The following is a 24,355-nucleotide window of genomic DNA, read 5'->3' on the forward strand; positions in this document are numbered from 1 at the left end:
CATTAAGGAGTTCACATTCTGGAAGAAGAGAAATAAGCAATGAAATCATAAATAAGTAAATTATATGTTAGAAAGGAATAAATGCAATGAAAAAGAGTAGAAATAATTTGAAGCCTAGGGCAATATATGCACTTCCAGATAAAAATTTATTTGCTTCTATAAAATACCTCATATTTTTCTGGACCACCTAGATGTTAAGGAGGTCAAGAGTGCTGGGAGTTTACAATTTTAAATTAGATGATCAGTGTTGAGAAGGTGACATTTGAAGGAGACTTCAAAGACTTGAAGGAGTAAGGGAGTTGAGTGTGTGGTATTCTAAATAAAGAGCATTCTAACAAGAGGGAACAAGTGCAAAGTTTCTAAGGTGGATTTTCTCCACTGAGAATTGTGGATAGAAAACTGGAAATAATCTTTCCATAAAGGACAATAAAAAACTGACCAATATATTGAAAAATATTTCATCAAATACATCAATGAACTAAAAAGAGAGCTAATAATTGCTGGGCAAAATCAAAAGAGGATGGGAACCTGAAGAGAGAAGTTCAGCATTTCAGAACTGCTTTTGCCCTGGGGATGTTTGCAAATAATGATGAGTTGCTTGAGAAGCTAACCCAAACTTTTGATATCTCACAGGTATATATAGAGAAAAGTCAACCAGGACTCGCCAAGAACAGATTGGGTCCCTAGGAGTAAGAGTGACCCAGAAGACTCACATAGTCTTCAGCCTGGTATCAAATCATCTGAAGATGACTGTCCAGAAAAAAATAATCTCAGAACCTTAAATTAAATTCAGGTAGTTTTTTCTTGCTAGTGCTCCCAGTGTCTGACAGAAACAACAAAAAAAGACTTTCTATGGAAAGGTAATATCATATGAAGTCTCCATTTCTATTAAGAAATTTTCAAATAGGATATCTAGCATACCATCAGATTCAGATACACAAAAAGGCAAGACAATGTGAATGAGGATGAGCGGAAATAATAAACAACCAAAAAAAAAAAAAAAAAGACCCCCAGAGATTAAGACATGTGTCTTTTCAGAACCAGACTGAAAACAACCATACTTAACCATGATTTTGGAGATGAAGGCAGAACATTTTTCACAGTATGATAGAAACTATAAAAAGATCAGTGATATAACTGATTTGAAAAGAAACTAATGTGCTAAGACAGGAGCATGCTTGACACATCCAAGGCACAACAAGGAGGCTAGTGGGCTGGGATGGAGTGAGTAAAGGAGAGAGTTGGAAGAAAAAGGCAATCACAGAAGCATTGGGGCACCAGACCATACAGGCCCTTCCAGGACCTTGTGAGGACTTTGCTTATATTCTGAGGGAAATGTGTCAGCACTTCTGGCTTTAAATAGAGGAGGGTCATGATCTGACTTATGCTTTAAAAGGTTCTCTGCATTTCATGTGTTAAGAATAAACTATTGTGAGTCAGAGGTATAGGGACAAAACTCTTGTACTATCCAACAAAACACAGTGGCTCAGTAGTGCAGAAGCCATGAAATAACCATAGTCGACATATTCTGAAGCTGTAGAAACAGGATTTCTATAGAAGAGATGTGAAATGTGAGAGGAGGAGAAGAATAAAACCTGACACCAACGTTTTTGGCCTTGAGCAAATGAAAGAGTGAAATTCTACCAATGGAGATGAGAAGGCAACATATGGAATCATTTTGTCAGAGAAAATCTAGATTTTATTTGTATGCATATTGAGGATAAGACATTTGTTAGAAGTCTAAATGGAAATGAAGAGTAGGTATTTGGAAGTCTGCAGTTTGAGAGAGAATCGTGGACTAGAAATAGAGTTGTCAGCATATATGTAGTTAGTTTTTATAACATAAAACAGAGTGAGATCACCAAAGGAATGAATATACAGAGAAATGAGATGTTTGAGGACTCATGACTACAGCATTCCAACATTAACAGTTTGTGAAGAAGAAGATGAACCAGCAAAGGAGACTAAGAAATAATAACAAAAAGGGAGATAGAGGAAAAACAGATAGAGTAAGGCATTCTAAAATACTGTAGAGGGAAAATGTATCAAAGAGGAGGGTGTGAGCAACTGTCTCAAATTCTGTTGCTGTCATCTCAACTCAGGACTGGGTTTATTGCAATGCAGAGGACTTCAGGAACCTTGGAAAAAGTGGTTTTGGTGACATAAAAAAGGAGATTTAAGAGGAAACTGGAGAAAAGGAATTGAAAGTAGAATATATAAACATTTTTTAACTTTTTAAAATTCATCCCTATCACACCTTCTCCCCTCAATCTTAGTTAATGATCTTACATTTTACTTCATTGAAAGGTGTTAGTTATGAAATAACTAAAGATATTGGTTATAAAATTATTTCTCTTCCACCAAACTACAAACATTCTTGCATCTGTAGCTGTCATGTCCTTTATTTTCCATCCTGTTACAATGAAGGACATTTCCAGCTTATTATCAAATGGTCTTAGCACATTTGGGCCACTATCACAAATATCATTGACTGAGTGGCTTATAAACAACAGAAGTTTATTTTCCACAGTTCTGGAGACTAAGAGGTCTAAAATCCAGGCACTAGCAGATTTGGTGTCTGGTGAGGGCCCACTTCTGGTTCATAGATGAGGCCGTCTTGTATGTCTTTACATGGTGGAAAGGGTAAGAGGTTTCTCTCAGGACTGTTTTGTAAGGGAACTTACCCCATTCATAAGGTCCCCATCCTCATGACCCAATCATTTCCTAATGGCCCCATCTGATAATACCTTCATATATTTCAACATATGAATTCTCAGTAGGTGGGTGGGGCACAAATATTCAGACCTTTATTTCCCCTTCTTCTCTAGAATTAGTACTTCTTTCTCTGCTGAGACCAATGCCACCACATGCAAATTTGATCTGTCATTTTCAGCTTCACAAAACAAAAAATTCTTTCTTGACCTTACTACCAACCTAATTTCCTTTTCCTTTTAACAGCCAAACGTTTCAAAATAGTTGTTTTGTTTTATTTTTACATATTCTATCCCTGCTTTCTCATGCCACAACACATTTAAACATCAGAGATAAGATCAATGGGGTGAAGTGAGGGACTACTAAAATCTGAGGGTAGTAAAAAGAGGTAACAATGAAGACAATATCAAAGTGGTCCTTCAGCCTTCGGGGAGAAAATAGTTAACTATAGGTTTCAACAACTGGCCAGCTTCTGATGAATCTTTCTCTTGATCCCTTGCTTAGCAGTGATGACTGGGACAGCTATTGGAAGAGAAGAATATACCATAAGCAGAGGTGCAGGGAGGCAGAAAGGAGGGTCAGGGTCACCAGGGTGGAGAGGAAGTGGCAAGTGGGAACTGGTTGATACTATGGCACTTCTCCGTTCTGAAGCACATGCTCCTCCTGCTCTTAAAGAATAAATAAATAAACCTCACCAGAATTGACAAGTGCTAGGACTTGGGTTTCAGGACCTGCCACCCCAGGAACCAGGCATATATACACCCAACTTAGTTGACATGCTCAGGGAAATTTGAGTTTCCATGGAAACATAATAAGACATCTGAAAAACTTAAATACTATAAAAGAAAACAATGGTTCCTCTATTCCACTCCTAAGTATTTACCCAAGATAAGTGAAATCATATATCCATACAAAGTCTTGTTTACAAACGTTCTTGGAAGCTTTATTAGTAATAGCTCCAAATTAGAAATAACCCAACCATCTATTAACTGGTGAATAGATAAACAAAGGATGGAACATCCACACAGTGGACTACTAATCAGCAATTAAAAAAAAAAAAAGAGAGCTACTGATCCATGCAATGATATGTGGATGAATTTCAAATGCCTTCTACTAAGTAAAGGCTAAAGTGACTACAGACTATATAATTACATTTATATGATATTCTTGAAAAGGCAAAAGCATAGGAACACATGAAAAGATAAGTGGTTTCCCAGGACTTGGGTTAGAGGGAAGTATATACTAAAAAGGAGCACAGGGAACTTTTTCAGTTGATGGAAATGTTTTGTTTGGAATGAGGTAGTAATTATATGATTGGATTCTTTTGTCAAAACTCAGAACTGTAAACTAAAAAGATGGAGTTTACAGTGATTACATTATGCCTCAATAAATCTTATTTAGAAGAAAAAATTATGTCAGCTTCAACAAAGAATGTAAGACAGGAATTGAAGGAAAGAATAGATACTGAACAAAATCTTGAACTGGAACATTAGATCAAGGATTCCTCTTGAAGGAATTAGAAAATAATAAATAGAAAAATATGAAGAGTAAGAGACATGAAATACACAATCAAAAGTGACAAAATCAGTATTATAAGAGTCCCATGTGGGAATAAATATTTGCAAAAATAATGATTAAAAGGGAAAGAAAAGATCGAAGACTTCATATGAAAGGTCATAAAGGGTAACAATCAAAATATACAAGAAAAAAATGCATGCCTAGATACATCATAAGAAATATCTGTAAGATCATACATAAAGATAAAGTTTTATACAGAAAAGCTTATACAGCAATTCTTTAAATGATCACTCTATAGCCGAGGAACGAGTATCATGCTGGCAAAATAATTCATAAGTATGCTGTTGAAGAAAAAGAAACCTAGGGGGAAAATGTTGAAGAAAGAGGACCTACAATTTTATTTGCAGCAAAACTATAATTTAAACGAAAAGGCAAAATAAAGATGTTATCATGGACAGAGCTCACAAAATCTACACAAAAAGATCTTGCTTTATACAACTTGAAGCAAGATTCCAACAAGAAAAACAATAAACCCAGGAAAAAGCTTTGAATGTGTGCAAAATAAGGATCTAAATCAGAAATAAGTATCTAAACAAAGGAAAGATCAAGAAGTGTTCAGACATAAAGTTCAAAACAATACTAATAAATTGTATGTGTATGTGCTTGTGTTTTTATATACAGGTTGATTAAAAACAAGTAGAAAGTGAAAAGTGCTATAGTGCTTACAAAATGTTGGGGAAAACATTTATACGTTTTAAAATTGATACAAAATTAAGCATAATAATTGTCTTTAAGAATGTACATGTAACTACCAGAAGTAACAAGATATAAAGTAAAATTTTCAAGATGTTTAAACTAGTAAATATCAAAATTGCCTAAGGAAAGCAGAAAAAAAAAAAAGAGAAATAAAAACATTTTAAATAGAAAACACGAAATAGATAGCAAAAATTCACCCTAACATAACAAGAATTGCAATAATTATAAGTGGCTTAAGGTCCCTGGTAAATAGAATCTGATTGACTGTAAAAATTATATCCAGAAATACGCTGTTCTGAAGAAAATTAGACAAAAGGGTATGAAAAAAAGTAAAGTAACAGTAAATGATACATCTAGGAAAACAACAATTAGAAATTATAAATAAAAAGTCACTATATTAATACTCAGAAGGAAAACCTTAAGTTAAAAAATGATTATATATGCCGATAAAGCTTCTAAAAACTCAAAAACGAGAATGAATGCCAACACACAAGCACCAGCAATATGGTTTCAAAATATACAAGTCAAATCTAATAAACATTCCTTTAGACTTATCTTTCTCTGACCCTTGGCTGCAATCAACATCATTATATTCGAAACACTCTCTTCTATAGCTTCCATGATATCACACTGCTCTGACTTCCCTCTTACCATAAAAGCCTTTTCATTATCATTTACTGGCTCTCCATCTCCTTTTTCAGACCTGTGATGTTATGTTCCTTGGAGCTCTGTACAGGACACTTACAATGTCTATGTGCAAATGACGCTCAAATATCTCCGATCAGCTTCAAACACACAGGTTTAAGCTTTCTTGATAAGCACTTCAAGCTCATCCTTGTCTAAAACTGACATAACCCTCTGCCTGCCACTATACAGCTCTTCCTTCGTTGTTGTCCATCCTCAAAGCAGAGACCTGTAGTTCATTCATGATTCTTCTCTCTCCTTCACTACCCGCACCCAAACTCTCGGCAAGCCTCAAACGGTCATGCTTCTCTCTAGCTCTTCTGAACCCACCCTATTCAGACCACACCACCACTGACTGTTTCCCTGACTGCAGGAGCCTCCTCACAGCAGCCATATTGATCATCTTCTATAGTTTCATATTATTCCCACTATGGTTTTATGTCTCCCCATTTTCTTTGGAATAAAAGCTTCATGCCATGGCAAATAAGTGTTTAAATTACTGTGCTTAACCCAGTTTCTCAACATCATTTGCACTGTTCATCCCTAGCTCAGTGTACAGCAAGCACATTGGCTGTCTTCTTTATCTTCATACACACTAAGCTCTTTCATGCTTCAGGAAATTTACACATGCCTGTTTCTGTACCTGAAAGCTATTATTCCTGATCAAAATTTCTGTTGCTGGCTCTTTTCCACCTTTGGGTCTCAGCTTGAATTCTACCCCTTGATCACTACATTCAAAGCATGTGCCTTAGGTTACTCAGCCTTGCTTATGTTCCTAGTGCCTTGCAGTACCAGACTTACAGTAGGTGCTTAATAAATACCTGTTGAACGAAAAATTGCCTTGAACGAAGTAGCCTAAAATACTGGGTTTTTTTTAACACCATAAGCATTAAATATTTGTTAAAGAAACCAGTAATGTAGATTATTATCCATATATAACTTCTTAAATCCCATTCTCATTATATTTAATATAATACAGGTCTTTTACATGTTCAACAAATGAAATAAGAAAAAATATATATTTTAAAATTGATATAATATCTGACAAATCAAAGTTTTATATTAAAAGGCTTAAAGGATATATAACAAAATAGACTTCAAATACAGAAATTATAATTATCCATTTGTGGGTCCTCTGCTAAAATATAATTAATATGATAACAATTGTTTACTGGGTTTTATATGTCATTACTAATGGATATTTATTGATAATATTCCAATTGAAAATTAGGATTACTCTTCTAGTTATGTACAGTTCTGTACATTTGAAAATTACTTTAGATGCACAGTGTCCCATGTTTTAAGAAAGGACAGGAAAAAAGTATACTAATTCCAAGGAAATAAATAAATAAGGCTGACCAAAAAAAAGAAAAACAGTAACTAATAACTAACAATTATCAGTAAAGGAAAAATCATAGGCATTTTGAAATTTAGATGAGTAGAGCTTAACTGTTTGAAAAAAATAATTTGGAGAAATGTAGTATTTTATAATAACAAATGAAAATAACTATTTTATAAGAAGGAAATATGTACACAATTACAACAATTAATAGTTTAGTAGTACTCTAACAATCTAAAATATCCAGTTTTATTTCCCTTTGAGTCAAAGAATAACGAAATAAATTCAATCAGCAAAAAGAAAAAAATTCTAGAAATATTACTTCTGTTAAACCTCTTAGACTAATTTTACTTTAGTCTACTTCATTTTTTACTTCTCTATTTTTAAGTGACTATAAATTCCATAAATATTGAATCTATAATTTGAGTGAGAATGAGCCACAAATTATACATTCTAAATGTCAACGTAAAAAAAAAATAGTCTAATATGTTGGCTTTCAAATTGTTTTGAACTTGACCCACAGAAATAGATTTTACTTTGCAACCCTGTATAGACTTACCTTGCATTATATGTGTACATATAATCAAATGTCAACAAAACCTATACATTACTTGAAACCAAGTCTAATATTTGCTATCTTTAAAATTCTACAAAAAAGACTGATTGCTATTCACTAAATTTATTTCTCAATTCACTATTGGACCTTGACTTGCAGTTTGGAAATCATTGATCTAATAAATCTTATGGTTCCATAAATTATATTAAATACATACATACTTTGACTGTGTCAGAACCCAACAATGTCTTTGGGGACCTTGAAGGAGAATCAGAAGAATGCTGGAAAAAAAGAAAGGAAGGAAGGAAGAAGAGAAAAGGAAAGAAAAGAACAAGCCTGTGAGGCATCATACTAAAGTAGAGGAAAATGAAGAGAAGCAAAGCAAATGTTTGAATTGCATATTCTAGTCTAAGGCATTACCATAGACAAGGAATCCTGTAAGACCTTATCAATGGTAGCACAGAGCTCTTCAGTTTGCTGCCTGAGCTGTGCAGGGAAATACAGCTGGAAGAATTGAAACCAGGTACTGGGTTAGCAATAAGTTTTGGGATTGCATACCAAAAGCAGGGGTAATCTGAAGTTATTACCTCCACTGGTGGTTCTAATGTGTTGTCCTTGGAGACACTTTCAGTCTTGGCTGGTTCATCTAGTGCCTAGTGATAAATGAAATAGTTCTTATATGAGGTTTCTAGTCATACAACTGGAGTAGAAAAGTCTCTTCAAAGAAAGCCTTGTATGTATGAATATTCCAAGAAAAAATATTTGATGAACTATTCTTTAACATAAAGACATTTTTCTTTTAGGTCTTAAGTTTAAATCTTTAATCCATCTTGATTGAATTTTTGTATAAGGTGTAAGGAAGGGGTCCAGTTTCAGTTTTCTGCATATGGCTAGCCAGTTTTCCCAACTTCATTTATTAAATAGGGAATCCTTTCCCCATTGCTTGTTTTTGTCAGGTTTGTCAAAGATCAGATGGTTGCAGATGTGTGGCATTATTTCTAAGGCCACTGTTCTGTTCCATTGCTCTATATATCTCTTTTGGTACCAGTACCATGCTGTTTTGATTACTGTAGCCTTGTAGTATAGTTTGAAATCAGGTATCATGATGCCTCCAGCTTTGTTCTTTTTGCTTATACAGCCAATTTGGCTTCAAACTCCCTGTCTCCCTAATGATGGGAACTAGGCAAAATCTCTATTTCATTGTTTTCTCCTCTGCTGGGTCTAATGGGCACATTCAATAGTCATCCAGAGATTTGGGCAGAGTTTATCTACAACATTTAGGGCTCCATTTGGCACTCTCTTTTCCAGATTCTCCCCTCATTTTCTAGTTTCTGTATGACCTTACACTGTTCTCTGTTTCCTCATCTAATAAGTCTGCTGGGTTGTTGCTGAATTTTCACTACTTCATTGTGACCAGACGAGGGACTACCCATAAGGTGAAAAACTATAAAATCTAGAAACCAACCTAGTGCCATATTTTTCTTGCAAGCGTTGACTCTACTGCAGTTTCTACCTGCCTTGGTCATTCTTCAGTACCTTCAGATAGTTTTTTATATTTTTATCCAGAGTTTATCATTGTTATCTGTAAAACAGTTGGTCCAATACAAGCTACTTCTCTATTTGCAGAAGCAGAATAAGGCAAGCTAATTTAAAATTAATTCAAATTTCAATTTTCAGCACATATTTTATCACAGAGATTGTATAAATTAAATCTCAAACCTGTCTCAGGGTAGGCTCGTGACTAAAGGTCATTTTTTCCTACCCTAAGCCTAGATTGCTATAAGAAAATGTTATGACCATTCACGGTGGCTCACACCTGTAATCTTAGCACTTTGGGAGGCGGAGGCAGAAGGATCACTTGAACCCAGGAGTTCAAGAACAGCCTGGGCAACACAGTGAGATCTCATCTCTATAAAAAATTTTAAAAATTAGCTGAATGTGGTGACATACACCTGTAGTTTCAGAAACTTGAGAGACTGAGGCAGGAAGATGTTTGAGCCCAGGAGTTCGAGGCTACAGTGAGCCCTGATCACACCACTGCACTCCAGACTGGGCAACAGAGTAAGACACTGTCTCTAAAAAAATAAAAATAAAAAAAAGCAGGATTGTCATTTCCCTTTGGAAAAAAAAAAAAATGTTATCATTCTTCTTGCAACTGAGAGTGTGACAATTCAAAAATCCTGACCTCTTAATGGGGATGCAATTCCCGTTCTCTATTTTACCAGAGCATCAGCACCGTGACAAACGTTCTGAATTTCAGCCTGCTTTTAGTATTTGACCCTTGGGGATTTCCCCTGCCTTTTGGGTTCTTTTTGTTTTTGTTTTGGTTTTTTGTTTTTTTTTTTAGTGAACTCAGCATTATACTGGGCTGAATACACATAAAATTGTCAGTATTTAACTGAAAAACACTTGCCAAGATGTCAATTTCATGTGGTTTGACTTGTTTTTTAATGCATTTTTTAAATTGATCGTCGATTATAGGTATTTTACAACAGGAAATTTTTCAAGCAATCTAGTTTCAGTGTACTTTCAAAATTTGAAAATCTACAGCCAGAAAGGTTACAGAAAAAATATATGCCATGGGTTCTGAAGACAGTTATAAAAGAGGTTACCAAAAATGCAATAAGCAATTGTAGGCACAATGCAGTTATTTTCAAGAGAAATATCGTCACTTGAATATATATGTTCCGGTAGATTTATAAACAGACAAATGAAAGACTCAGTTCTCTATTGTCGTGTATTATATAACTTTTTAGAATTACAGGTTCCCCTCTCCTCTTATTTAGATTTACCTCGTATTTCTCATTTCTTTATTCCCATTCTGTGGTAGATATATCCTGATAGAAGGTGTTACGCCAATTGTGAAACCATGGAATCCATTGCTCATCAAAATCTCTTTTCCCCCTTCTAACAACCAGGGATCTCCATCCAGAACTATTAGCCTTGACCAAGACGTACCAGGTCCAGATGCTAGAACTGCCATTTTGGCATGGGACATACCCCCTAAGAATTGGGAATTACCAGGTCGAGATGCTAGAACTGCCATTTTGGCATGGGATATACCCCTAAGAATTCAGAAAAGTGACTTTAAAAGATAAAATTTTACTATCCCATGTTTTAATAGCTCATACAGGTAAATATTGTCTGGAAATTTTTGTTTTCAAAATCCACTTTTCTGTATTAAGTAACAAAATTTGGAAGGTTTGTTATGATAACCTAATAAAAACATTCAAGATTGCTTCTTTCTTACCATAACAAAAATCTATTTTGTGCTTTCTTTCTTCATTCTTTAAAATTATGATTACTCATGAGAAATGATTGGCAGGGAACTGAAAATTTCACAAAAATAACTCTTCACTGGTGTTCAGATGGTTTAGTATTTTCCTGGCATGCTGTTTCAATCACCTCCTGTTCATCTTGTTTATGGGGGGGAGGTTCCTTTCCTTGTGTTACAGGGATAGATGGTTACATAACCCTTGACACTATACAGATAAAATCCACGACAGTTTATTAGTCACATATACTCACAGTCCAGGGAAGGGGGACACCACAAAACGTGCAGGGCCACATGGACGTCGCAATAAGGAACAACCAGGGGTTGTGGGTATCCAGAGAGTAATGTGCCCCTGGTTCCACCAAAGGATATGATTGGCTTGTTTGAACTGGAACCTATTACTAAGGTATACTCAGGAATTGCACCTGGTCAGTTGGATAAGGAGGGTTGTTTGGCTAGAGAACCGTATCTGCAGGAGCAGAGTGAAGAGGGGAACTTGCAATTAGGCCATTTGAGGCTCTCTCAATGCTAGCAGATGTCAAGGTAGCACACAATATTGGGCCTTAATTTTAGGTCTCACACCACATTTGACCTCTACTATAGTGAAAATTATGGAGACAAAAAATGTCAGAAATTAAAGATCAGGACTAAGAGCCAGCTCCTCAGGAGTGGATTTTGTTCTGTCTCTTGCTCACCATTCCAACAATGCCTTTCATATGCTCCTCACTCGAAGGCTGCTCTTTAACCACAAAGAACCACTTGAGTTCTTTGAACTTGCGGTGATCTTTTGAACTACATGCAATTAACTCTTCCTAGATCGACTCTCAGTTCACTTAGAGAATTCCTATTCATCCTGAAGATCCAAATCAAACTCCTTTATAACATCTTTCTTGGCCTAACACTAGGCAAAGTCAGCCATTCTCTGTTTGGGGTACCATATCACTTTGCACATATCTTAAGTATATTGTATCATAATTACTTTTTAAACTATATCTCTACCCTACTGGGCTATTTGTCCTAGTAGGCTACAGAAAATATGATATTTATCTTTGTAGGCCCAGGATAGAGAATATGATAGGTGCTCAGTAAAGGTCTTTATGATTAATCACTGGGTAAACCAATGAATAAATGAAGTTAAGTTAAATTAATAAATGACTCACAGAAATAATATGATTTAAATACTCCCTGGTAAAATGCTCTAGAGAAGTGATTTAAACTCTTTGAGTAACTTAATTAACAAATAAACTGTATCTTTCTCTATATTACAATTAAATTTGTTTACCGTCAAAGATTTGAGCATATAATCAATGCTAGTGCAATGAGATTATTTTCTTTTTCAACCCAAACCAAATAAGATCAACATTTTAATTAGTCTGTGGAAACTTACTGCTCGTAAACATAACTTTTGTTAGGTTACTTGTGATATTGAAATTCACTCAGAGAATGACAGAACTATCTACTCAGGTCCGTCGGAAAACTAGAAAATAACTTGTGCTAGGTCAGTAATGCTAAAATTTTGAAATGGCACAAAATACTCAGACTGTGTTTTAAAAATTGGATGGGGGGCTTATTTTGAACTTAAGTAGTCTTGAAATTTACTAGAATTGATTTTTTTAATTGACTGTGTGTTACTTGTCAAATGTATCATTGTGATATACACTTCTTCTAGCTTCTTTTCCTATTGTCCAAAAATTTCTTTTAAAAACATATTGTAAATCTCCATTAGTAAGAATTCTGACCAGAGATTGCTTTTTGGCAAGCTAGCCAGTAGGAAGATATTGTTTCACTAGATTTATTCATTTTGGGTAAAAGTCTCTTAAAATATTATCTAATAAATTATTGCTATTAAAAATGTATATTTTCTACCAAGTTGGACTACAGAAATTGAGGCATAAATGGAATATTCTTTGAGCTCATTCATCTTAAAGAATTCTTAACAAATACAAATAATCAGAAATACTCTCATTAGAAGTGTTGGTAGTTTGTTCAGAAGTGCCAACTTTGGGGCTTAGCTTTTGAAAAGACACCAAATAAATCTCATAGCAGAAAATAGTTTCTGAACTTAACACTACATTAAAATTCAGAGCCAAGAAATGTGAAAAAGCACTGTAAATCAAAGTCCTTGTGTAAAAGTATGCCAATAAATTGTAATAGGTATTCCCAATTATGAGTGCCTCTGATGAAACTGCAAACATTTTTTACTCAAATATATTGAGTTAGTCTAATTTGCTCCCTTAAAATATAGATGAAGTTCTAAAAATCGGGAGTTGGAAAGTAAACTGCCTCCAAAGGAAGAATGATCTAACAGAATCTGTAAACTTTTTGTTATACCTAGACTATCTATTTGATTGAATTTCAAAGTTTTCATTCCTGAGTTATTAGATTTTAGTAATGATCAAATCAACCCCCCAAAATTATGTTTACCCTAAATTCTCCTATACTTCATTAATATGACCCGCTATTTGGTAGAATAAATCCCCCAAGGACTACAAAATACTTACCGGACTAATACAAAACCATTTGTAGGATAGTAGATATTGTTAGAAAAATGAATCTCACTTTGATTGTCTAGTTGGGGATTCAGGTCTGAATAACGTTCACCTCTGAAGGAAAGGAAAAAAGGACACTGCAAACCGAAGGAGCTTGCAGATATATACAGTAGGGTTACTTTAAAGATCTAGGAATATTTGCCAGTAAAATATTTTTACATGATTGGTTTAAAAATATCAAGAACTGAAGATACTTGGTGATTTTACTCCCAAGAGCTTTGGAAAGTTAAATGTTTGTTCCTCCTACAGAGAAGGAGGGTTTTTGCAAACCATTCCAACTGGTTTCAAACACATTCCAGCAAAGCTCAATGGTAGGAGAATCTATACTTTTTTTGCACTTAATTAAGGATGGCTGAAGGGTGTTCTTTATTTCCAGAAGCACCTCCTTCACTGTAATTTGCCTCATCTCTTTCAGTAGCTCAACGAATTGAGCTGGTTTGTAATCCATCACTCTCTCAAGTCATCTCAGAGCGACATTATTTCCCATTTTCTTTTAATTTTTCCACATAAAAACAAAATACTCTTGTTGCTCTCATTTAATGAAGATATAAATATATCTTACCAAATAATGAAAACAAGTATTGTAGGCAGGGATCCCATATCAACATCCCTCTCAATAATTCACTGTAGTTAGCTGATGTCACTGTAAGGTAGGGAACAGGGAAGGCTGAGAGCCAATCAGAGCTCCTCTGAGGTCCAATTTAGCAATTTAGTAACCTTGATGCTTTAGAGAATTTACTTGGCTTCTTTGAGCATTAAATTCTTCACAGAGTTGTGAAGATGAAAGCACACTTAGCTCAATATCTGAAACACTAGAGTATTCAATATGGTAGTCGTTGTGATTGTATTGTCTAATCTTCAAAAGGTGCCGGCTTACTTCCCTTCTAGCAGAAGGCCATTCTATAAGCTTTTCCATGGAAGTAGAATTGATGAGGCTTATTCTGTCCTAAAGAAAGATCTTTTGCTATTGTTGTTTTGATTGGCATACAGTAGTCTATTTTATTTTCATATGCTTAAGAACCTGTGGAATACGATTGGAAATTTTACAGACCTATATGGCCCCAAACTAAACTCATTTATTCAATGAACGTTTCGTAAAGAATATAGTATATCATCTCCTCAAAAAGTTCAAGATAAAGAAAGAAAGCAGTAAATATGCATAATTAAATACAATTTGATAATTTTTTTAAAAATTATGCACACAGTAGACAACTACCCAAGAACCATCTACCATAGATTTGAGTCCTGGACTCTTCTCCATTATTAAAGAAAAATTGGGAATACATTTGCCTCTTGTACTAAAATCAAAATTAAGCAATGTTTCTCTAATATAAGTCATGTGCTAAATTAGCAATAAGGTTTTGTTAAATTTTTAAGACATAAAGAAATCTTCTTTTTTGAGACTGAGTCTCACTGTGTCACCCAGGCTGGAGTGCAGTGGCGCAATCTCGGCTCACTGCAACCTCCACCTCCCGAGTTCGAGTGACTCTCCTTCCTCGGCCCCCAGAGTAGCTGGGATTCTGCCACCATACTCGGTTAAATTTTTCTTTTGTATTATCAGTAGAGACAGGGTTTCACCATGTTGGTCAGGCTGATCTCAAATTTCTGACCTCAGGTGATCCACCCACCTCAGTCTCCCAAAGTGCTGGGATTACAGGTATGAGCCATCACACCCTGCCAAGATATAAAGAGATTTTAAAATATTCTCACCTAAGGACATATGTTTAATAAGATTGGAGTTTAGCAACTCATGCTTTAAAAAATTAAATAGGCAACTTAGCTGGGTGTGGTGGTATGTACCTGTAGTTCCAGCTACTCAAGAGGCTGAGACAAGATGATTGCTTGAGACTAGGAGTTCAAATCTAGTCTGGGCAACATAGCAAGACCCCATTTCAAAAAATGAAACAAAAAATCAAAGAGGCAACTTAGAATAAATAGACTTGATAGCTGACAGGATATATCACAATTTTGCCTTTCTCCTTTTATGCCATCGTTTTTATTAGTTGTCAAAATAACTAATTTTATATTCCTTGCACCAAAGGAAAGATGTTTATCCTATAATTTTCCATTTAAAGAATTAAACCTGTAATTATTTTTTGCTATATATAAAACTGAGCTGCTCCAGAATTCTTCTGTCAAGTACACACTTCTTATGAATCAAATGTATCATGAAAATGGCAGACAGTAATGCCATTTATTAGGAACATTGTACCTAGCCCCAGCCCTAATTTTATGCTCAGAAATACTTATGAGGAAGGAAACAGAGAATTTAAATTCCTTTCAAGGAAAAAATTTATATTTTCATGGAAAAATATTAATCATTGGTAAGACAATAAAGGTGCATATTCTTTGATTTTATGGAAATACTTCTTCATTCATTCTCTTCTCCTTTAACAATTACATGATAAAAATAACAATCTATTTATTTGGAATATTAATATGTGCCAAACAGTTTAATTTTAAGTTTTTACCTATTGCTGTCAGACTCAGATAAGAAGAAACACTAGTCAATGAAAGAGAGACTTTTAACATTCTCTGGAAAAGACAGCAATATACACATCAAGACTGATATGGTTTGGCTGTGTCCCCTCCCAAATCTCAACTTGAATTGTAGCTCCCAGAATTCCCATGTGTTGTGGGAGGGACCCAGAGGGAGGTAATTGAATCATGGGGACCGGTCTTTCCTTGCTGTTCTCATGATAATGAGTAAGTCTCACAGGATCTGATGAATTTATCAGGGGTTTCTGCTTTTGCTTATTCCTCATTTTCTCTTGCTGCCACCATGTAAGAAGTGCCTTTGATTCTGAGGCCTCCTCAGCCATGTGGAACTGTAAGTGCAATTAAACCTCTTATTTTTCCAGTCTCAGTTATGTCTTTATCAGCAGAGTGAAAACAGACTAATACAAAGACTAAAAATAAAGTCCATATCAAAGTTGTTTTATCTACAGACCTTAGTATATTGTTGAACATAATGTAATAAAGTCTATGGACAGTCACAATGTAATCTGATTACTTCATAATCACTGGTATTTCATCCTCATGTGATTCTTCGAGAAGATGATTATTGGCAGGAGGTTAAGCCAAAGACCCTGATGAAGCCAACACAATAAAAATCATACCTTACATTTATCTCTCCCTATAAATCCTTATTTAAGACTTAAGCTACAAATGCTTCCTTCTTAAAGGTTCACAGGGGGAAAATGATAGAATATGGAATAAGATATAAATTTAAATTTTGATGCGGACAATAAATTACAGAACAGAAGTACCAGAAACCTCATGTTCCCTGCCAACAAAGTGTACTCTTTTAAAAATGATGGGCTTCATCCAGGGTTGATTAAAACTGAAACCAATCCAGTAATTCAATGAGAGCTTAATGTCTCATTACAAGAGATGCTTGTATTTCAATTCGGAGAAAATCTTGTTTTTAAAAATAGCATTATTTTTAAAAAGTAAATCTCATTTCTCATTGATTATACTATATGCTGTAGAACAGAATGTGGCATAAGATACCCACCATGGGTATAATCCAATTGGAGAGATAATTGTTGAAATAGCTAAGACATGAATTATTTTTGTTAGCTCCAGCTTCAAGGAATTCCACAGCATGGACCCTAGCCAAGTATTATAATGAATCTACAACATTACCCTACCCCTGAATTGTGGTGTTCTGTGTTATATCAAAGAGATCTCAGAAAACCTTCTGTGATTTAAAATATTGCAAGATTTTTATTCTTCCATAAATAGAAGAGTTCCTCAAGATTATAGTCCTAATTTTCCCACTCAATTCAGAAATAAATCCCTTTGATTTCAACGGCATTAAGATAAAGTCTATTGTATATGCAGATGGGTGTAAAGGATTAAATTGCCAGATTTATTTTTTAAAACTGTAACACCGAAAGGAGCAATACAATATCATTCAAAAAATACCATTGAAAATGGAGGTAACTCATAAAATCTTTAGATAAGGCTTTGATATTTTAAAATTCTTACAAAGTAAAGTTTCTTATTAAGGAACACATAACATGGGAAAGCCTGTAGAAAATATGTGGAATAATTTAAAGGGCCTAAAGAAAAAAAATTCATATCACATCTGAGACCTTTGAATAAGTTAAATGTTTATGGTCCAAAAGCTATACTAGCCAAGAGACAATAACCTACATTAGTACTTATACAAATATTCAGCCCCCTCTGGAATAACATTATTTTAAATTTAGATGTCATGTTTGTATTTCGTACTAAAAATAGAAATAATTTTCCTACAGAACGTTTTATTTAAAATTAAAAACACAAAATCTTTTGCACATGAACTTGTATAATCGGTTAAATATACATCAATACCACCATACACATTTATGAAATGGGTTTCTAATAAAATTGGAAATTAAACTAATGACTCTTCATCTTTACTGACTAATGAATACATTATAAACTCTATAATTTAGTTAATTGGAAGAGAATTCTGGAAACAATCCTAATGGACAGAGATTCTGGAAACAGTACTGACATCTAGTCTTATCTCACAGAAGACTTTCAGAAAGATTAACTTTCATTTTTCTAAATAGGAAATTTACATAGTAGCAGAACATAGTTCCAGGAGAATGTGCCTAGATGAGGTGAGACAAGTATGAGGGAAGGATGAGTATGAAAGCAGGCTCCTTAACTCCTCTTTGTCTCACTGCTGATGGAGAGCGATTCTCCCACATCTGTGAAAGCACACACTTGTGACAAGTTTCCAGAAATAGTCATCCAAAATAGGCAGAGTCTGTGGTGTGGGAACTCTGCCACCATCTCCCACCATTATGGCCCTAAAGTGTGGAATAAGGGGCAATGGAAAAGTGTCCCTTTCCACTACCTCCTGAAGTCTCCTGAAATCCGTGTTTTAGTCCCATCTCATCTTTTAACAGGCAATAAGGGGTAGAAATTCAGGAGAGATGCTAGGGAAAAAGCTGCAGATTTTCCTGCAGCCTAGTGAACCTACAGTTCAAAGCATTAACATATACAGAACATAGATTGGACACTACCTGTATATAATTTGGAATTAATGTCTACCTATACACTACTTATCCCACTAACAATTCCTGCTTATTAGATAAGAGATCATACAAAGGTTTTACTCTTCAGATCATGCTAAAAGAATAAGAATGTAGGTTTATAAACCAGTGATCAAAATGCCACCTGGTTGGCAAACAACGTTTTGATAAATGATAGTAACAGTCTTGAAACTCCATAATTACATAGAAAAAAATGGACTTAGTGCATTGAGAAATAAATTGACTAAATACATAATCATAAAAGTAATATATGAAATGGATAATTTCACAGACTTGGTAAGTCATTTCACTTTGATTCTGATATAACTCTATTTGGCTTTCATTTAAACATGCATAACATACTTATTAAACAGGAGGCTTTAATTTAATTTACCTACTTACGTAACAACCTATAATTTTATTATAAATGACCCTTAATAGCAAAGCAAAAATCTCTTGGAGCCATGTGAAAGCAGTTGGGTCACTGACCGTCATCTCAGTCTTCCCTTCTGTTGATGAAAGTGGGACCACTGGATGGCAAGAATGGATGTGTGAAGAGGTTTAGTCCACAATGGAATCTATGAGGCTGAGTTGAATACTCAGCTATAATATCTGAGTATCAGTATTATGATGGAATGGTGGAAGCCACTGTTAGTCACCAAGTATTTACCAGTCAACAACCAATGTGGCCAACTGTTCACAAATAATCCCATTTTACCCCAATTCTTTTGATCAATATGGATACATATGAAAGTTCTTGATATGAAAGTTTTTGAATATAATAATTATTTAAAATTCCAAAGAAGAAGGATTTATCCAAATCTGAATCAAGTTTCCCAAAGCAGCTTGACAGTGGATTAAACATCTCTAGGCTCATATTCAGCCTCTACTGATAAACCAATAATGTCTACTACAATTATATTCACCAAAATGTTTTCACCACATCATCCTAAACTGAGAACGGAATATTATTTTAGTAAAGGCAGAACTTTAAAACAGAAATCTTCCCAACAGAAATTTTAGAAAACATTTTAAAAATCACATTAGAAACGTAAAATTCACTATTTTTGAGCCAACACTGACCTTCTGTTCCAAAAGCAATGTGTTTGTAGGGATTGCTGCAAAAGCCTTGTAGCTTGACTTGGTCTTGTATTGCTAGAATGGGCAACCAGAAAGCAAGAGTAGATATGAAAATGGGAAAGAACATGACATAATTTTCAGACAGTTCTACCAAGTTAAATGACACGTTATCAAATGAAGAAAATGGTTATTATACTGAACAACTTGTTTCTGACAGAAACAATTAGCTTACCATGTTAATATTTTATTAGAATGAGAAGCAAATAAGTGCCACAGTAAAATACCAGCCTAGAGATTACAGGCAATTATATGCCACTCCGTTTCAGAACTTAAAAACTTCCTTTACACAAAGTTATATATAAATTTTTCATTAGCAGCATTCCCCCATAGGAGTACTATTCTATACAAGAGGACAGGAGGTGGTTCTGCTTGATCCTCAAAGGCATGTTTCTTTTTAACAGTCTCACAATTAACAAATATTATGCCAGTAAGTGTAATTGAGCTCTTGATCATTTTCTTGCATCATCCATAAAAACAAAGATCGAAATACATAAAAATTAGCAGCCATTTTTTTATGCAAGCAGCAAAGTAGTCAATAATTTGAACATAAACAATATGAGCAATGTAACCCCATAAAGAAAAACAAAAAGTACACACGCTTGATCTTAAACTCATTTTTTAAACCTCATCATCCCCTGCACTTTCTAACAGTTATGTTAATGAAGCAAACGTTAAAACTTCCTAAGTGTTAAGTACAACTCAGAATAAAATAGTTCAGTGTTGTAGAATATTTGGGGGAGAGGGGCGAGCATGAGGAAGCTGTAGAAATCAGGATAAATATGCATAATCAAAAACTCAGTTTTGATACTGCTCTGGGTCTCCAGCTGATTAACTGAGTTCAAGGCTCCTGTCCCTTCAGATGCCCTTGTCTCAGGCAGCTTCCCCAGTGGCCAGTACCAGTGAGGAAATCGGCACAGAGCTCCAGGCTCTCTTAGTGTCTTCAAAAGAAAACCAAAGTGTCTGCAGAAGACAGTGTCATCAAATAAAATTAAGCCTTGGGTTTTATAGATGTAATTGAAGGAAACTTCATTAAAGTGGGGTGGTGAAGGTAAGAGACTGGCACATTCATTTTCCTTAGGAAAAAGTTGAAGTTGTGAGGAATCAAAGTGCCAGATCTAGAAAAAGAAAGTCAGCATCCAGCTAACAGCAGGATGCATTCTCTTTTTTACTGTTTTCTTTCTTTTCTTGGTATACTGAGCTAGAGATAATGAAAAAGCCTGCATGCCAGCAAGTGGCATTATCACACTAGCCAGATAATCAGTCACCCACAAACACATGCTCACTTACACACTCTTATTCATACACATGAATATATACATATATATACGTACTCACATACAGACACACACACACTCTTTCACAAACACACACCCAGCTAAAAGTGCACAAGAGCTCAGAAGCTACACACTTTTTCCCAAAAAATGTACTCTGAATATTTACTTATCTTCCACTTTCCCTCCACCATATAGCTCTTCTCCCATAGGAAGAAGCTATATGGCTTTCTGCAAGCCTCTCAACTCTTAAGGAACCTACTCTCCCATCTTCTGCATGAGAGGCAATTGCTGGAAGATGTCTCAGGTCACTTCAAGCCCTAAGTTGCTACATTGACCCTGCCCTGCTGTGGTCTCTAGACAAAAAGATATTTGAATAAGAATTGAAATTGAAATACTATCTTTCCATGGGCAGTAGGAGCTGACATTTATTACTATGCTGACATTTATTATTATTACTCACTTAATTTTACAGAAGCCCTATAACTAGAGAGTTATTAAGAAAAATGACTTGTCCAAGATCACGCAGCCCATAAAGAGCCTGCCTGTGTCCAATATACATGCTTTCTCTATAATATTTTTTTCCAAAGAATACATAAGCATACATGTAATGCAGAATAAAATATACCATCTCACTCTATGATGTCTTCATGAACAGTTAATTGTAATTATAGTTGCAAACATAACAGTATCTAGCAATCACTATGAGCCAGGTACCATTCTAAAAGCTTCATGTGAATTAACTCACTCAATTGTCACAACAAAGCTATTAGGTAGATACTATACTATCCCCATTTTATATATGGAAACTGAGGTACAGAAATGTTAAATAACTAATTGAAGGTCACCAGCTAGTACATGTAAGTCATGGCTGGAATTTGGACACAGGCACTCTAGCCCAACAACTATGCACATATCTACAAATGCCCTTGCCTCTCATTTCAGGATGTGCAATCATTTACAGTGCTTGTTCTCCTATCCTCAACTTCCCTAAAGAATATAGCTGGGAAAGCCTGTACAGAGACATATCTTGTTATTGCACACAAAATGTCACAGAATCTTACAATAAGAAGTGATATTGAAGGTGATTTGGTTCAACCCCCTCATCTGACACATGAATCTCTGTTCTGTTTAGTAGCCAAATGAACAATTGCTTGCTTCCCAAGGCAGCACATTCAGGTCTAATTGTTAGAATTAGTACAAAATTCTCCCCTACATTGAGCCAAAATATGCTTCCTACTAATTTATCTCATTGGTCCTATTTCCCCCCTCTTGAAATCATGGCTCATGCCAAGAGCTCTCTTCTACATAATTATATTGCTTCCTTCACCAACTCCCTGATACTCAAGTGAAGAATTCCACTACCCTCATTGCTCTCCTCTGATAATATTCCTTAAAATTATAAAAAGTGTTTACCTAGATGTGTTTTTAGCACACAGTAAAATATAATCATCACTTCCATGATATTGACAATAAACTCAATTAATGTAATGAAGATAATAATTGGGATCATCTCCTTAGTTTTTGTGGAGAGTTTTAAAATATGCAAGAAAGGAGGTTGGAGTTATTTCATATTGTTGGATCACACTGAGTAGGCTATCACCTAAATTCCTAATCCTTTCATCTTTTTTCAAAACATTTGCCGTTAACTCCATCCTATATTTATGCTTATTTATACTTTTTTAGACCCAAAAATAGGGCTTTAGGCATTATCTTTACCAAGTTTTATCTGATTAGATTGGGTTTGTCATTGTAAGCAATGAAGATAAGAATTTTTGGATTATTTCATGAAACATTTTGTTAGGTGTGTCATTTTTATCTTCACTCAAATCATATACTAAGGACTAGGAGCTCCTGCCACTGGGTTCTCTCAACTTGGTGGACATTAACTGATCCTGTAAATCTGTTTATGGATGTTCAACTAACATATTTATTCAAGAAATTTTTTCTCTTTCTTTTTCTTTTTTTTGGGGGGGGGTGGTGGTGTGGGGAGACAGTCTTTCTCTGTTGCCTAGGCTGGAGAGCCATGGTGCGATCATGACTCACTACAGCCTCTACCTCCTGAGCTCAAGTAATTCTTCCACCTCAGCCTCCAGAGTGTCTGGTAGGAAAGGCATGTGGCACCATACCCAGCTAATTTGTTTTTAATTTTTTTGTAGAGATGGTTTCTCACCATGGTGTCCAGCTTTGCCTTGAATTCTTAGGTTTAAGCCATCCTCCTGCCTCAGCCTCCCAAAGTGCTGGGATTACAGGCATGAGCCACCATGCCTGGCCAAGAAGTATTTATTGAGTACCTACTACATGACATGCACTACTCCTCTAAGACATACGTACCCTTTCCTTTTCAGTCTAAAATTCCCATGTGTTGCCAAAAAAAGACATGTTTTGAGTCCACTCTCTCCTCTGGGTTCTCTTAACAATATATACTCAATCTAAATATGAATTTTTTATTCTAATTTGGAACACATTTCCTCTTAAGCATTTCAAGGCTTCCAGGTGCTAAACCAAATTCATTCATTTTCCTTTTTGGCTTAAAATTATTAATCATTCTAATGTGGAATTACAGGGTTAGAGTAAACATTAGCTAATCACAGGAGGTAAAAATGACGGGCCTAAACCTAAATCTGGCAAACGATGCAATAATACCTATTGGTTCTCTCCAATTTCTAATCTATGCTTTCAGTTAACATTCAATAAATATTTCTTAAATATCTTCTGCATGGTGCAGGTCAACGTTTAGGTTTGGAAAACAAAATGGCATTTTATTACTTATGTTTACCAGAGCTAATCCTGTTTATAAGCAATGCTAGTTGCTAGCTGCAATATAAATGCTGGGTTAGAAGGTAAGGATAGCAAGAACACATTCTGCCCCTTCAGAAAATATTTTCCACCAAAGTCATATATCCTGTTGCTGATGCCTAAAATTCCACCACAGGCTCTAGTAATAAAGATCCATGAGGTCTTAAAGTGAACTGTTAGTTGCCTTGAGGATCAGGGGTTTGGACTCACAGTTACACTTTAAGTGCAGTAAATCAGGGGCCCCTAATCCCTAGATTCAATTGTCACAACAAAGTACCTGTTAGGAATTGGACCAAACAGCAAGAAGTGAACAGCAGGCAAGTGTGTATGGCCATCTAAGCTCTGCCTCCTACCAGATCAGCAGCAGCATTAGATTCTCATAGGAGTGCGAACCCTATTGTGAACTGCGCAGGCAAAGGATCTAGGTTTCATGTCCCTTATAAGAATCTAATGCCTGATGATCTGAGATGGAACAGTTTCATCCCAAAACCATCCCCAACCCCCTAATCCATGGAAAAACTGTCTTCCATGAAACTGGTCCCTGGTGCCAAAAAGGTTGGGGACCAGTGCAGTAAATGAAAGAAGCGTGGATTATATAAACAATAGGATGAGGAAACCATGGTGAAGAGCCTCACTACCATCATGTCCAACTTCTTCCAGAAGCATTCCTGGGCAGAGATGAGAGCATCACTCTACATGTACACTTTCTGCTCCTCAGTGATCG

General features: G+C 35.3%; 1 protein-coding gene across 38 annotated transcripts in view; it reads right to left on the reverse strand.

Moving 5' to 3' along the window:
* MLIP (muscular LMNA interacting protein) overlaps positions 1-24,355 on the reverse strand; it is a 258,328-nt gene that overhangs the window by 101,321 nt on the left and 132,652 nt on the right. For 16 of the 38 annotated variants that reach the window (XM_078001295.1, XM_028847473.2, XM_078001294.1 and 13 more), the window contains 4 exons: positions 19,505-19,576; positions 8,153-8,218; positions 7,986-8,069; positions 7,787-7,846 (listed from right to left, as the gene is read on the reverse strand). In XM_078001295.1, coding sequence (XP_077857421.1) covers positions 7,787-7,846; positions 7,986-8,069; positions 8,153-8,218; positions 19,505-19,576 — 282 coding nt within the window. The remainder of the gene's footprint in view (positions 1-7,786; positions 7,847-7,985; positions 8,070-8,152; positions 8,219-19,504; positions 19,577-24,355) is intronic. The other 22 variants (XM_078001314.1, XM_078001301.1, XM_078001311.1 and 19 more) reach the window with 3 other exon arrangements.

This window comes from Macaca mulatta, chromosome 4 (genome assembly GCF_049350105.2).
Source record: "Macaca mulatta isolate MMU2019108-1 chromosome 4, T2T-MMU8v2.0, whole genome shotgun sequence".
Lineage (NCBI taxonomy): Eukaryota > Metazoa > Chordata > Mammalia > Primates > Cercopithecidae > Macaca > Macaca mulatta.